This window comes from Populus trichocarpa, chromosome 12 (assembly GCF_000002775.5).
Source record: "Populus trichocarpa isolate Nisqually-1 chromosome 12, P.trichocarpa_v4.1, whole genome shotgun sequence".
NCBI classification, from domain to species: Eukaryota; Viridiplantae; Streptophyta; class Magnoliopsida; order Malpighiales; family Salicaceae; genus Populus; species Populus trichocarpa.
The window spans coordinates 5460095-5474168 of NC_037296.2; the positions used below are offsets into that span (position 1 = coordinate 5460095).

At 35.6% G+C, this 14074-nt stretch overlaps 1 protein-coding gene across 2 annotated transcripts; it reads left to right on the top strand.

Moving 5' to 3' along the window:
* Positions 1-710: 710 nt before the first annotated feature.
* Positions 711-12757, top strand: LOC7493521 (synaptotagmin-4). Of its 2 annotated transcripts, XM_002317876.4 has the most exons (14): positions 711-1157; positions 4554-4628; positions 4709-4816; positions 5582-5614; positions 5718-5807; positions 6888-7013; positions 7964-8107; positions 8388-8792; positions 9525-9659; positions 10102-10314; positions 10464-10736; positions 11119-11256; positions 11348-11650; positions 12185-12757. In XM_002317876.4, exons 1-14 carry the CDS (start codon positions 963-965, stop codon positions 12404-12406), a joined length of 2460 nt encoding a protein of 819 aa, XP_002317912.3. In that variant the 5' UTR covers positions 711-962; the 3' UTR covers positions 12407-12757. The 2 variants fall into 2 exon arrangements, with proteins under 2 accessions (XP_002317912.3, XP_024438319.2); XM_024582551.2 differs by lacking the exon at positions 4554-4628.
* Positions 12758-14074: the final 1317 nt, after the last annotated feature.

Below are 14074 nucleotides of genomic sequence, written 5' to 3' on the forward strand. Positions count from 1 at the left end.
ACACGTTCAAAAAAAGTTGCACATAATTTTTTTTTGTTGGAGCAAAAATAATATCTTATCTAGCAGTTGAAATAGCTAATTTATTTATTTATTTATTTATGTTAATAATAGCTAGTTGATACACCAATGAAGTAATCAACATTGATGCACAACTATCTAACACCTCGATTTCGGTGAACAAAAATCAAAATTGTGCTATCAAAACTCCAGACATTCACCTCAATCCAAGTTTTTATACTGTACGGCCAGATATTAAAAAGAAGATGGGTAAGCAACCAATGTAATGTACCAGGAACTTAATTCTATGAGGCCGCCTTGCTACAACGTGTTCCACTTCCAAGAAACGGTCGTACATGTTCATCATCACACCAAATCTGGACCCTTGATCTCATCCTTATCATGATCAAAAGTCAATAAAGTTAAAGTCAACGAGGTCTTATTTTATTTTATTTTCTTTGCTAGCAACCGAATTAGTCCATGAATAATAATATTAATAAAAGACTCTAGAAGCTTGAGTCTTGACCATAATAATAATAATAATAATAATTGCACATGAGTCTTGATCCAAATCAATTAAAAACTTATGAATAAAATAAAAATAACTAAGTATAAAAAGTAATAATTTAAATAAATACATACATATATTTCTAATAAAATAAAATTACAAGGATGCCACAATGTAACTAATTCTAACAGCATGCCAAATTTCGTTATTCTTTATTTTCTGGCCGACTTCATTCTTGTCTCTCACCAACCTGGGAACGCAGGCTCCAGTCTCTTCAAGCTCCCTTTTTAACCGTTAAACTTTCCTTTTAAGACAACGATTCTCTCACAAGTTCCAGGAAAGTCTTTTCCCTGGAAATTTGTTTCATGGGGTACTGTACATAGTATATATATATATAAGGAAAGTGAAGCTGTAGGTTTTCTGTTTACTTGTTGAGGGTGTTGACTTGTTTGGAAAAATGGGAAGAACAAGAAAGGGTAAAGCTGGTTTCAAAGTTGAAGATGTTTTGGAGGTCTTTAATCATCTGTTGGAGGAAAAGCCTTCTTTTGCTTTCTTAATCCCTTTGATTTTGGTTTGTTGGGGAATTGAGAAATGGGTTTTCTCTTTCTCCAATTGGGTTCCTCTTGTCGTTGCTATCTGGGCTACTTTTCAGGCAAGTCTTCCACTTTTCCTTCTTTTAACTTAATCTTTTTGTCTTCAGTCATCTGTTTTGGATGGTGATGCAGCTGTTTTCTATTTATGATTTTGTTTAGTTCAATTTTTATTGTGCTTGTCATGTAAGGTTTTGAACTATGGGGAGCTTAATGGCTTAGTAAACAAATCTGCTGGCTGATTTTTGGTTTGAATATAGGCCGTCCGAATCATTCCTTCTTGAATTTTCTCACGTACCAAATGATAGTCTATTTCTATGTGCTTAGTTCGCTTATGAAAGACTGGATTTGATGCTATGTGCATGACTGCCTGATTATCATAGTATAAAGTCATTGGCTGTGTGTGATTTATCTTCAAATCTTTCAAAATGTTTTTCAGCCATGTAATCTCGTAGCATGTAGTGGCCATAGAGCGATACTCTGTTTCTGTGCTTGAACGAGATATAGTTGTTTGTTTCTTGGTCTTCCAAGAAACTGGTGCCTGACCAAGTAACATACAAAACCCTGTAATTGATCTTCTTGTATCCTTCCAACGACCCAACTAGCATCACAAAATGCTGTTAATTGAAGTGAACTTGTGGATGGCAATAAAATACCTTGCCCAGGTGTTTGTTGGATATACCTGAGCACCTTATGAGTTGCTTCCAGATTTGGTTGCTGAGGTTTGTCCATAAATCGACTCAGCACATGCACAACATAAGTCAGATCCGACCCAGTTATTGTCAGTTATATTAACCTCCCAACTAACCTTCCGTATGTTGATGCATCCTCTAAAAGCTTTCCATTGGATTGTGTCAGTGACATGTTCAGCTCTATAGGAAACCGAAAAGGTTCGGCATCCAAGACCCCAGTATCATCCAGAATTTCCAAGGCATATTTTCATTGCGACAAACTGATTCTATGTCGTGATCTTGCAACCTCTATGCCAAGAAAATATTTTAGTTACCCTAAGTCTTTAAGTTTGAATTGCTTGGACAAGAAAATCTTAGTGTTGTTTTATGTCTTGCAAATCATTCTCAGCTAATATCACCTCATCAACATATATAAGTATGCCAAAAAACTACCTTGATGGCTTCGGACGAATAAAGAATAGTCAGACAGAGATTGATGGAATCCTGCAGCTTTAAGTGCTCCGAACAACTTGATAAACCACTGTCTAGAGACTTGTTTCAATTCATATAGCAATTTGTGAAGTTAGCAAACACGATTCTCCCCCTTTCGCCCAAAACCAGGAGGCAAGGACATGTATACTTCTTCAGTAAGATCACCATTCAAGAATGCGTTATTAACATCTAATTGATGTAGATGCCAATCACGCAAAGCTGCCACACTAAGTAAGACGCGAACTGTTACCATCTTGGCAACTGGGGCAATAGTCTACTTGTAATCAACTCCTTCGACTTGACTATAACCCTTGGCCACCAACAGGGCCTTATACCATTCTACTGTCCTATCAGCCTTTAACTTGATTTTGCACACCCACTTGTAACTGATTGTCGTTTATGGGGTGGTAATGACACCAAACTTCAAGTCCATTTGGCCTGTAAAACAGTTATCTCATGTTGCATAGCTTCACGTCATTTTGGGTTTTGAACAACCTGGAAGAAACTGGTGGCTTCTTTAAGGAGGGTGAGTTGAGTGGTATACGCTTTGTGAACATGAAAAAGTTTATCATAAGACAAGAATCGAGAAAGAGGGTGAGCAGTACCTGAAGTTTTGACCAGATTTGTGGACGATGTCGGTTCGGTCCTTGAAGGGAGGGTCATCTCGAGATGAAAGTCCTGCAAATATTGAGGAGTTTTGGTGGATCGGCTGCTGCGTCAAAGTGGTTGAATGGACACAATTTGCGATTGGGATGAAGTGTTAATTGTTTGGATGAGGGATGGTGATGATGGTGTAGTATCTTCTATGTACAGTAGAGAACAAATGGGAGAAGCAGGTTTTGTTGTTGATGTGGTGAGAACTTGTTGTTCATTTGGGCTGGTGGGAATTACTTGTTCATTTGAGCTGGTGAAGGAAGGAGGCCCATTTAGAGATGGAAAATAATGATTTGCTTGGAAGAGAATCCATATCAGAATTTAGAAATGGGTCATTATTTGAAAACCAAGGTTTAGGTGTATCAAAATTATCATGTCATGCAGAAAAAGGAAATATGGTTTCAAAGAAAATGACATCTCTTGAGACCATTACCTTTTTATGAACAAGATCAAAGACCCGATATCCTTTTTTCCCATAAACATCGAGTATGGCTTTCCAGTGGAAAAAGGTGCATTTGAGATGTGCACGACAATTTTTGGTGCCGTGGTTTGTTCTGTTACATTTAGAGCATTTTAGCTCACCTTCAAACTCATGGCTCGAGTTCTTCAAGGCAAAAACAGCAGCATCTGGTTGAGTATGGCTTTTCCCTGCTGTCACCTCCAACTGTTTCTCATGCCGAAAGACCAACAAGTATGCTTTGTTCAAGTATGGCTTTTCCCTGCTGTCACCTCCAACTGTTTCTCATGACGAAAGACCAGCGAGTATGCTTTGTTCACTGTGGTTAACGGATCTTGTAGCAAGGTGTTGCTGCGAACATCTATATATGACTCGTTAAGGCCCATAAGGAACTTCATGGTTTTCTGCGTTTCTAAATATGCAGTCACTTCTTTAATCAATCCACAAGTGCCGATTGGAAAGGTGCAAAATGCATCGCGCTCATCCCATAAACCTTTCAGTTTTGTTAAATAAGACCCTATAGATATGTTACCTTGCACATAATCATGAATCTCGTTCTCAACATGGAATAATTGAACCACGTTCACATGTGAAAATTGCTCTTGCAAATCGAGCCACGTCTGTCTGGCATCCTTGAAGATGATGACGCTGCTAGCGATTTCCTTAGACATTGATCCTAGCAGCCAAGTTTTGACCAAATTATTACAGCGATTCCATTGTTGACATTCTTTGGATTCTTCTTATTAGGCTCCTTGATTGAACCATCTATGAGTCTGATTTTGTTTTTGGCTGTCAAAGCCATAGTCATGGATTGTCTCCATGTGCCATAATTATCTTTGACCAAGGGTTGCGGTACAAGCATAGAACCATGTTGATCAAGCCTAATTATTTACAAATAAAGAAACAAATAACTGAGCTTGATTTCCTTTAACATGTCCATTTTCATCTTTCCTGTATTTTGTGTCCTTTGCCACAAATGTATATTCTTGAGCACCCTTTCCTTTTCTCGGTTAATACTTTGATTATGGTACAGTTAGAGTGGTGGTTCCTTCTTCATTAATTAACAAAATTTACTTATACCAGATTTTACATGAATATATACAGGTTGCCATTACACAGTTAGTTAGGTTCCAATTCTTTTAGTTGTGCTTGTGGTATAATGAAATTTTTTTTTCCCACTTTAGTATTGCAGTCATCAACAGAAAGTTATTGTGGAAGACCTAAACAAAAAGTGGAAGCGAGTTGTATTGAACACCTCGGTATTTCTTCTTTTCTTTGTTTTCTTTTGTGGTTTTTATTTATAAGTTCATTAATCTATTCTCTTCACATATTTGCACAGCCAATAACACCATTGGAACACTGTGAGTGGCTGAACAAGCTGTTGATGGAAATTTGGATGAACTATATGAACCCAAAGCTTGCAATAAGATTCTCATCCATTGTTGAGGTCAGGATTTTGATTGGCTTACATCATATGATTCATTACTGGATATTTTCTCTACCCTCTGCCTAGGTTTATTTGTTTGTTGGTTTGCGAACTCTGAACATTTTGCTGAAATGAATAGAAATTTTTGCATCGTTGACTTATTTAGCAGTTGATAGTATATTTTTGAATTTTAGAATGAGATAGGCTTGTAAGAGAACCGATCACATACCAAATTTAGTTATCATTCAGTTTCTTCTGACAGATTGATAGAAGATATATTGAGTTTATCTCAGTTCAAGTTGCAGTCAAAATTTCTTTATGAATTTCTCTCCTTTAAAAGCTAACTGAAAAGGCGCATTCCAGATGTCTGTTACTTGTGGGCTTTTGTGGTGGGGCCACAGTAGATTTCTTATATCAGAGAAAATCTTCTAGGAAAATGAAGCTGCAATAAAAGTGGTTGCACTCTTGGTTCCTAACCACTACAAAGGTGGTCTAGAACTCGGAATCATTCCCACTTTGTCATTCTTTATCTTTGGAAATCGATCATAAACATAATATAATCCTTTAAAAATAGCGGTTGATTGATTTGCTATCACACTTCCATTTCTTTACTACCAGAAAGGGGCTCAAGAACTTGGCCTTGTTCCTAACTTTTGATGATTTTTGCCTTTATTTGATCTAAATGAACTGTCTTTTGCATATATTACAGTGTTCTCATGCACAACTTCTGTGTAATTTGGGTTGTTCGTGAGACCAAACTAAAAAGTTAAACATTTGTCTTTGCAGAAACGATTGAAACAACAAAGGTTGAAGCTCATGGTATGTGATATGCTTGTTTCATCGTGTATCAATTGGCATGAATATTTAAGTCAGGATTAGCATTATGGTACACGTTTCCTGAGAAATATTACCCTTCTTGTAGGAAAAACTCGAGTTGCAGGAATTTTCACTTGGTTCATGCCCACCATCCCTTGGTCTTCATGGGACTCGCTGGTCAACTTCTGGTGATCAGGTTTGGTCCCTTTTCACTTTCTGAGTTTTGTTTGTGAATTTATCCCTCAGTACAGGTGGCAAGGAATCTACATATAAATAAACTAATGCTTTCTTATAGTTCCTCACAATTAAATGTTAATCAACAAGTTCTACCACTGTTTTTCCTGTTTGTTGTCTTACATGCAAACTTAGCTTTCTGTGCCTTCAGAAATTTGTTGATCTGTTTGGTGGATTCTGTTTTTCATTTAGTGCAAAAGACAGTTGTAGCATGCAAGGGCTCAAGTTGAGATAATTATATTAATGATGGTGATGATTGACTATCATATATGTTTTCGAAATTAAAATCATGTATTTTGTCATGGACTTTCCTAAACATGTGGAACGAAAAGGAAGTCCCATCAAGAAATATTTCATGTTCACAACAAAATATGACTATGTATCATTTTACAAAAGTTTAATCCTTGATAAAACTGCATGGAGAAGGTCTATCTCACTTATCTTAATTTATTTTGATATTGAGGCTTTCAAGAGTTGAAAGGATTCTTCAACAACAAAGAGAAACCAAAGGTGGGGTTTGCTAAACTGATGGCATCCTGAACCCATATTGGTATGAATTTGTAAAGAACATGCAATTGCCTCTGTTTCAGTACTCACTGATGCAAGTATAGTCATGGCAGTTTCTCTGAAGATATGACCAAAAGTTATCCCATTGAGAGCCCATGATTCAACGGGGATAACATTTTGATCTGGTTTCTGTTCCACTTTGTCGTGGCAGTGTGAGTTAGTGATTAAGCTAGGCACTGAATGATGGGAAGTGATAACCAGTGCCTGAGGTGACTGAGCTTGATGTAACTGAGGTGGTTGATATGCCAACCACCAACCTTAAAAATCTAAAGAATGTGAGCATGTTCTGTTGAAATGTGTGCTTTTTAATGAATAAAGAAAGGGAGCAGTCGAAGCCACTACATGGATAATACACATTAATAAAATTTATAACAAATTGTTTCATTAATTTTTGTAGCATGATGTGTTTTTTTTCCCCTTCAAACAGTAAATTTGTCTCAGATTTTCATGCAGCAGTTTTTATGCTTTCTGACAGAGAATTATGCATTTGGGATTTGATTGGGACTCCAAAGACATGAGCATTTTGTTGCTGGCTAAGCTGGCAAAGCCATTAATGGGAACTGCTCGGATTGTTATAAACAGCCTCCACATCAAGGGTGAGGTATGTAAAATGTCCTGTTTTCCGCACTCTATATAATATTGTCTTGGCACTGGCTGATTGATCAAAATGTATATGGCTAATGGATTGGTTCTATATGTTCCTCATTGATATTGACACTAGAAAGTGAATGTAAGAGAACCATCAGGTATCTTTTACACAAACTAACTTCATTTATTTGGTAGGATCAGTTGCATTTCAATATTAACATCCAAAAGTAAGTTTATAAGTTGTTAATAACAGTCACATTCTCTCAGCCCTATGATTCATCTATTGATACAGTAGGTTGACTGATGACTATCAGGTTGATGAACATATTTTTTTTTATGATTTTTGTTTTGCACCATTTCTTAGGTTAGCTTATAGCTCCCTTATATGTCACTACCAGCATTCCATGATCTCATTCCTGGGGAACAATTAGTAAGTTTGTGTCTCAGTTCTTTACCACTCTCTTCCTCTCTTCTGCTTCCCTCTCTCTCTCCCTCTCTCTCTCTCTCCAGCCACCTCAAAATTTGAATCTCTAAGTAGTTTTGAAAGTGCTTTAAGTAAATGTAAAAAATGCTTCTTCCCAACCATTTATAGCTTTGGGATCATCCATTCCTTGCTTATTACTTGGGTTTTGTTTGCCAAACTCTGAAAATTCATTTCTGCGGGAAATGAACATTTGGAAATGCTTTGTCTATACTGTTTTAAATGTGGGGCTCCTCGAGGAAAAAGGATCTAGGTTCGGTTCTGTACTTGGGAGATCTGCAAGCATGGAACACTTCTTTCTAATATATTATTTTTATCTTCGTGGTAATTCTACTTGGGACTGACTGCCAATTTATGTTTTACATTAAATTTACTTGTTTCTTGGGTGAATAGTCCTAAATTTCGAATTTGGTTTGGCTTTCAACTCCATCAGATTTTGCCCTCTGTGGTTGATGTTTAATCGGTCATCTATTTTTTATCAGCTTCTCTTGATGCCAGTTCTGGATGGGAGAGCGGTTTTGTACTCATTTGTGTCAATTCCTGAAGTAAGAATAGGAGTTGCCTTTGGAAGTGGAGGAAGCCAGTCATTACCTGCCACCGAGCTGCCAGGCGTTTCTTCTTGGCTGGTGTGTGTTTAACTAATTATATTTACATGAATAAGTAGTAAATTTAGAGTGTTTCTGTTTTTATTATTGCTATAATTATTTGTAATTCTCCTGCCTCTACGCTAGCCTCTTGAAATAGTTAGCTAGAATTTATCATGTTTCTTTTTTTTTTAGCTAAATTATGACATGTATTTTTTTAGTAGTTCATAATAATTTATCTTGGTGTACTTCTTTAAATTTCTAGTTCCTCCAGTACTGTTGGTCTTATACAAGTGTCTGTTCTTTTTCTTTAAAATTTCAGGTTAAGGTTTTCACTGACACCTTAGTCAAGACAATGATTGAGCCTCGCCGTCGTTGTTTCAGCTTACCAGCAGTAGATTTAAGGAAAAAGGCTGTTGGTGGAATTGTATACGTGTCAGTCATCTCAGCTAGCAAACTTTCTAGAAGTAACCTGAGAGGAAGTCCGCCAAGAAGGGTAAATGGTAGTTTCATAGAGCATTTTGATGATAAATATCTGCAAACATTTGTGGAGGTCGAGCTTGGACATTTGACAAGGAGAACAGATGTGAGACCAGGCTCAAACCCTAGATGGGATTCCACATTTAACATGTTCTTACATGAAGAAACTGGAACTCTTCGATTACATCTTTACAACCGCCCACCCAACAGTGTGAAGTATGATTATCTAGCAAGTTGTGAGATCAAGGTACATACTGATTCTTGTTTTGTGTAAAATTTTAGAGCACTAGGACACTTCCATTGGGTTTACTTATTGTGTGAGTTAATTCTTTTGTCAGCCAAAAGCTGGGGGTAGGGCATGTAATTATTTTTGTCTATTGTTATAGGAGATTGAGAGCTTCAAATGAGGGGAGGTTTTTGATTCCTTTATTAAAACCATCACAAGCATCCTATGTATTATCTCATAATAAATTTTTCTGTGACTTTTTTTTTCTTTTTGGAATAATTTCAATGCTCTAATACTTGGGAGCTAATAAGAACCATAAATTATTATTATTTTATTAAATTAACTTTAAAATTTAATTAATTGACTTGATCTGTCATTGAGTTATTTTTACCACGCATACTATGTAAATTTCTTACTACATTATTCATGCAATGTAAATTGTAATGCACGAAGTTAAAAGACTGGGATGTTAAAATGTGTCCATGATATCTCTATTTCATATCCAAAAAATCAGAGCAAGCAAACTTATGATTTCATATTTTTTAGCATTATGTATATCTAAAAAAAGTAGAAGTAAGCAGAGCTAAATTTCAGAAATAAATGTTCCTCTGAAATCATGTATTCAACAAGAATGCATTCTATTAACTTGTATTGGGTAGAATTTGTTCATTAGACATCCCAGGTTTTTTCTTTCCTTCTGAAAAATTTCTTGGTGTATCAATATTCATCATCTGTTTTGGTCTGTTCAAGCAGATGAAGTATGTTGCTGATGATTCAACAACGTTTTGGGCAATAGGACCCGACTCTGGTGTAATAGCCAAACATGCTGAGATTTGCGGAAAAGAGGTTGAAATGGTTGTTCCATTTGAGGGAGTTACTTCAGGGGAGGTAAGACATGCCGAATTTCATTGTGATTAGTTGTTTTTGAATTGCTTCATTCTATCAATATATTTCTCCTGTAGTGCATAACAGAAGATAGTTATGATGGAATATTGAAGCCTGGATTAGCATTAGGTCATCTTTGTGGCATCAGCTGTAAAATTTCACCATTTTTTGCTGTAGTTACTAGTTTGAATCCCAGATAAATGAAATGTGGTTGATTTATTTCCTTTTGATGAAGTTCTAGACTAAGCTGTGATACAAATTTTCACCCACACAAGCTTATCAAGTGTTGGTTTCAAATTTTGAGTATTTGATAACATTCAGTTGTTTTTTCAAATTTCATTTTGTTTTATATGCCATTGATGTGAAGTAAATCATCTAAATTTTCTCACTAGAGGATCCAATGATGATAACTAAGCCATTTTTCTTGTTTATGTACATGTGGCAGTTGACAGTAAAGCTTGTGGTGAAAGAATGGCTGTTCTCTGATGGTTCCCATAGCTTGAACAACGTTAGCTCTCAGAAGTCAATATATGGATCATCAAATATTCTTTCAAGAACAGGAAGGAAGATTAACGTGGCTGTCATGGAGGGAAAAGATCTTATTTCAAAAGAAAGATCTGGAAAGTGTGACCCATATGTTAAACTGCAGTATGGAAAGGTAGTATTCTAGTTCCTTTATATATGATGTGTATGAACCTGAATTTGAAAATCAGAAGATATTAAGATATTATGCATGTGAAACTACTTGACTGCTTCATGTGACTATTTACGTTTGATTCTGATCATGATGCATACCTATCTTTTCAGGTCCTACAGAAAACACGGACTGCACATAGCTCTAATCCTCTCTGGAATCAGAAGTTCGAATTTGATGAGATAGTAGATGATAGATGCCTTAAGATTAAATGCTACAGTGAAGAAATCTTTGGAGATGAGAGCATTGGTAGTGCACGAGTAAATTTGGAAGGTTTGATGGAGGGATTTATCAGGGACATGTGGGTTCCCCTTGAAAAAGTGAATACAGGAGAATTAAGGCTTCAAATAGAAGCAGTACAAGTCAATGACTCTGAAGGATCACGGGTATGATTTTAATATATTTTAAGTTTAACTATATATTCTTTCCTGTAGTTTTCTAAAATGCATTTTGAATAAAAAATTCGTTATCATGGCATTAAAAATTTAGGCAGTTACCTCACCAGAAATAATGTTCGGTAGTTTCAAACAAATTTTCCGTGGACATGTGCGGTGTGTTGAAATGTAAAACATATTAGGCTGGCCCGCTTGCTGCGCTGATATAAAATCAGACTTGAAGTTTAGATTTATTCATATCCTGCTTGTTTTATAGAGTGCAAACAAGCTGCGATATTACCAAGCCATTTTGAACAGCTTGTTGTCAGCTATCAAATGTTCCGAACTTCTGATAGCTACTGATGTTGTTTTCGTCTTCCTTGAATATGCTTAGGGTTCTATGTCAGGTTCATTCAATGGTTGGATTGAACTTGTTCTTGTTGAAGCGAAGGATCTTATTGCTGCTGATCTTAGGGGGACAAGTGATCCATATGTGAGGGTGCAATATGGAAGCTTGAAGAAGAGAACAAAGGTATGTGGTCTGGTTTATGCCTTGCTGTTGCTTCTGTTGGATGTTACAACACTTCAATCACTTACCTAACGTTCCTTGTCTTGTCCTTCAGGTTATGTACAAAACTCTGAATCCTCATTGGAATCAAACCCTCGAGTTTCCTGATGATGGCAGTCCCTTAGAGTTGCATGTGAAAGACTATAATGCCTTGCTGCCCACCTATAGTATTGGTGATTGTGTTGTAGAGTATCAGGGATTGCCTCCAAACCAGATGTCCGACAAGTGGATTCCTCTCCAAGGAGTAACAAGGGGAGAGATCCATGTTCGGATAACTAGGAAAGTTCCAGAACTACAAGCAAGAAACAGTTTGGAGTCTGACACATCTTTAATCAAATCACACCAAATCTCTAACCAGGTGTGAATGTGTTACTCATTATCATTTAATTTCCTTTCTTTTCACTTGAGGTGATATATTGCTTTAAGCATTGAAATGAAACTCTTAGTTTGCTTCAGATTTGGAAATTATCAGGACTTTTGTGAAGCATATGATATACTTTTTCTCTCAAATATTTAGGGTCGGTCAACTTTGTTACACTTCATAATCTTTTATATGGTACAAAATTCTGTGTGGACCAAAAAGTAAGCATCTTTATTGCTCTCAAATAATCAACATGATTAGAAAAATTCAAGCTCAAGAGACTCAAAGCACATGCAAATCCCAATTTGATTAAAAGCTTGTAAAAATTCTTTACCCCCACCTCTGAGCTTTTTTGATCTATGCCATACCAATTTGTCATCCTCACTCTTCATTGTAAAATCACTGTTTCTGTGTTCATACACACACATACATTTTTACACTTTTTATCGGATTCATCATGAAATCTTATACTTATTATCTTTTTACATGAATTAACATATACTTACAAGTGTGAAGTTGCTTCTGTACCAGATGAAACAATTGATGATCAAGTTTCAATCTCTGATTGAGGAGGGCAGCCTAGAGGGGCTCTCGACAGCTTTGAGCGAGATGCAAAGCCTAGAGGACATGCAAGAAGAGTACATGGTACAGATTGAGACTGAGCAAATGCTTCTACTTAACAAGATAAAGGAGCTTGGTCAAGAAATTATGAGCTCATCGTCTTCCTTGAGCAGAAGATCTTCTGGACTTTGAACCATGCCCCCATTTTAATATATGATTATCATTGCCTTCAATTTTCTCGCTACACATAATTACATTTAGTAACAGTATGTAGGGATCTCCAACTCAATAATTGTATATGTGATGCTTATAAGCTCAGATCACTGGTAGCAGCTATAGAAATTGGCATTAATGTTTTCATGATACTCTGCCGGCCTTCTTACTTCGTGCCTGCTTCCTGATCTTGCCTCTAGCATTATCAAATAAGAATTGTAATTAATTAACATTTTTTTTAACAGCTATATTTGTAACAATTTTAACTGCTATTCAACAAGTTTACGAGAAGAAAAACTTTTGAAGCTAAAAAAAGCTTTATTGATGAAATGTTACTTTCTATTATAATCAGCATCATATTCTTCTTTTGAATCATTTGTTTCCCAATTCACAGAAGAAAATTGTCGGGAAAACCTTACAAGAGTCCGCAACATTTGAGGGTAGTCTCGATTGGGTCTCCAACATCTTAATTAACTTCTTAATGTTGGAAATTTTTGTTTAAAACATGGTTAATGGATAATATTGAGGTTAAATTAAAAGTGGAGTTTATTTATATTTTAGGTTAAAATTTTGTTGGAATTTAATTTATAATGTAAGCTTTTTAACATGAAAAAATAACATGATTTAAATAAATTATTGATGAACGGAAAATTAATTTTAAAATAAAGAAACAAGTTTTCTTTAGCGAGAATGTAAAAAGTTAAAATTAAACCTAAGAGGTACTAAACTTTAAGCTTAAATTCCCCCACAGTACTAAACTTTAAGCTTAAATTCTCCCACAATGTGCATGGCTCAGCTAGGAAAGATTTTTTTTTAGCAACATAATTTTAGGTTTGGATTTGGTCCATGAATAATTATTTTTTTAGCTCTGTCCAACTTATAGATTAAGTCTCATAATTTTTTTAAGGACATTCTAACATTGTCATTACTCATAGAAATGTTGTTGCATCCGTCCCAACTATCTAGTATAATTTAATTTGCAAGGGAAACTTTAAGCCATATTAGCTTGAGCTTTTTCCATATATTGAGGTTTATATGGTCTTCTGGCAAGTCTCTTTCTTTCAATTTAAAGGCAAATTGACTATTTTTTTTATGATGAATATTTATATGAAATGGGCCAATGCACTTTCTCACCATGTTTTTCTAGCTATGCACAAATTAACATAAAGAGCATAATTTGCATAATTCTGAAAGAGGATGACAATTTGTATAATTCTGAAAGAGGATGACAAGTATAATTTTTGGTGGAGTAGAGCTTGAGGATGCTATTTTGGTGTTTAGAGAAGATTAATAGGTTTTAGGTTTTTAATTTTTTTTCCTCTAAAAATCTTTAAGTTTATTGAAAGGAATGTTTCCCTTTATCATGTAATTTTTGATGGAGTAGAGCTTGAGGATGTTGTTTTGGTGTTTAGAGAAGATTAATAGGTTTTAGGTTAATTTTTTTTCCTCTTAAAAATCTCTAAGTTTATTGAAAGGAATGTTTCCCTTTATCATGTAATTTTTGATGGAGTAGAGCTTGAGGATGTTGTTTTGGTGTTTAGAGAAGATTAATAGGTTAATTTTTTTTCCTCTTAAAAATCTCTAAGTTTATTGAAAGGAATGTTTTCCTTTATCATAGAAGGGTGATTTTCTCTTCTTGCCTATTAT